General features: G+C 63.8%; 1 protein-coding gene across 1 annotated transcript in view; it reads right to left on the reverse strand.

The window, feature by feature from the left end:
• The window catches only part of PITX1 (paired-like homeodomain 1), a 5,853-nt gene extending 4,610 nt beyond the window's left edge, over positions 1–1,243 (reverse strand). Inside the window, exons 1-2 of the mRNA XM_014539150.1 lie at positions 945–1,243; positions 648–911 (exon numbers count right to left, since the gene is read on the reverse strand). Coding sequence (XP_014394636.1) covers positions 648–911; positions 945–1,046 — 366 coding nt within the window. The 5' untranslated portion in view covers positions 1,047–1,243. The remainder of the gene's footprint in view (positions 1–647; positions 912–944) is intronic.
• Between the last annotated feature and the right edge of the window lie 212 nt (positions 1,244–1,455).

A 1,455-nucleotide genomic window follows, 5' to 3' on the forward strand; every position in this document is an offset into this window, starting at 1 on the left:
CCCCCAGAGCTGCCTCCCCCCCTCCCCCGCCCAGCCCCCCCTGTGACCCCAGCTACAGGAAAGGGAATTAGGGAAAGGGCCCAGCTACTGACTGGTTGAATAGCTGGGAGGAGTCAGGTGGAGAATTCCAGAGATTTTGGAGAAGCCGGTAAGAATGGGACCACCATCCCAGAAATTTTTGAGACCCGGAGCTTAGGCACCCTTCGGGCCTCTCGAAGGCTACCAGGAAGGGGTGACCCGCCTTTCCCTTTCGTTTTCCGTTTTCCGGGGGAGGCGCCGGCCACTCTGAGGTCCCCAGCGGCAGGGAACCCTCTGCGCTGTCCAGGGTGGTCCCATCCGAGTGGGCCCTGGGCCCTCCAGGGCGGGGAACGCTTCCTGGGGCCACAGGTCTTTGGACTGGGCTGCAGTAGAGCCCGAGGGTCAGGTAGGATGCGGGTCAGAGGGATTGAAGGACCGACCGCCGAGGGTGCTAGCGGCCAAAGGGCTTGGCGGCAACTGGGCAGACTGGGCTTAGGGTGGAATCTGCTACGGTGGAGAGAGGGAGCAGGTCTGAGTGGTGGGAAAGTGAAAGTCTGAGCGCGAGTCTAAGCTTTCGAGGGCTGCGGCAGAGGCCGCGCCGCCGGCCGCCTGCATGCGCCCCGACTCACCCTCACGCGCGGCTCCGTGAGGTTGGTCCACACGGCGATCTCCTCCCGCATGCTCATGTCGGGGTAGCGGTTCCTCTGGAACGTGGCCTCCAGCTCTTGCAGCTGCTGGCTTGTGAAGTGCGTGCGTTGCCGCCGCTGCTTCTTTTTCTTGGCGGGGTCCTCCGCGCCTCCGCAGCCCGCGCCGCCAGCACCGCTGTCCTCAGGCCCCTTGGGCTCCCCGCTGCGCTCCTTCTCTGAAGCAGGCAGGACGGGACGCTTCATCACCTTGGGCTTATGCCCTTTTGTACCCGTCCTCACCTTGGGCTTATGCCCTTTTGTACCCATCCCGGCTCCACCGAAGAACCCGCCATCGGCGCTGGCGGCCCTCCCTCCCGCCAGGGGCCCTGGTATCGTCCCCATTTGGGGAGAGCCCGAGCTGCCTGGTCGTCGGTAGTCACCTCTGGTCTGGGTGCCTGGAGTAGAGGAGCCGAGCCGCGGGCCTAGGCTCCTGGCAGGGCAGGGCCTGCTCTCCAAGCTTGGTTTAGGCTTGAGCCCAGCTGCTAATGTCAGCGGCAATTGACTTGCAAGAGTCAGTCTAAATTTAAGGGAGGTCTCTGCTTTTCTGAGCTAGGATCTAATTTTTCTAGCCTGAAGCTAGCTGGTCAGTGGAGCATGAACTAGGTGGTATGGCCTGCAGCCCTCCACTTTCTTCTCCCCAGGGCTGCCCGGGAGCCCCTCCGGGCAGGCAGACACAGTCTTGTTCTCGGCCTCAGCTGCAGGCCTCGCGTCCGGAGGCCCAGCCGCAGCCCCGGCAGCCCAGACTGACAGA

This window comes from Myotis brandtii, unplaced genomic scaffold (assembly GCF_000412655.1).
Source record: "Myotis brandtii unplaced genomic scaffold, ASM41265v1 scaffold208, whole genome shotgun sequence".
Taxonomy (NCBI): domain Eukaryota; kingdom Metazoa; phylum Chordata; class Mammalia; order Chiroptera; family Vespertilionidae; genus Myotis; species Myotis brandtii.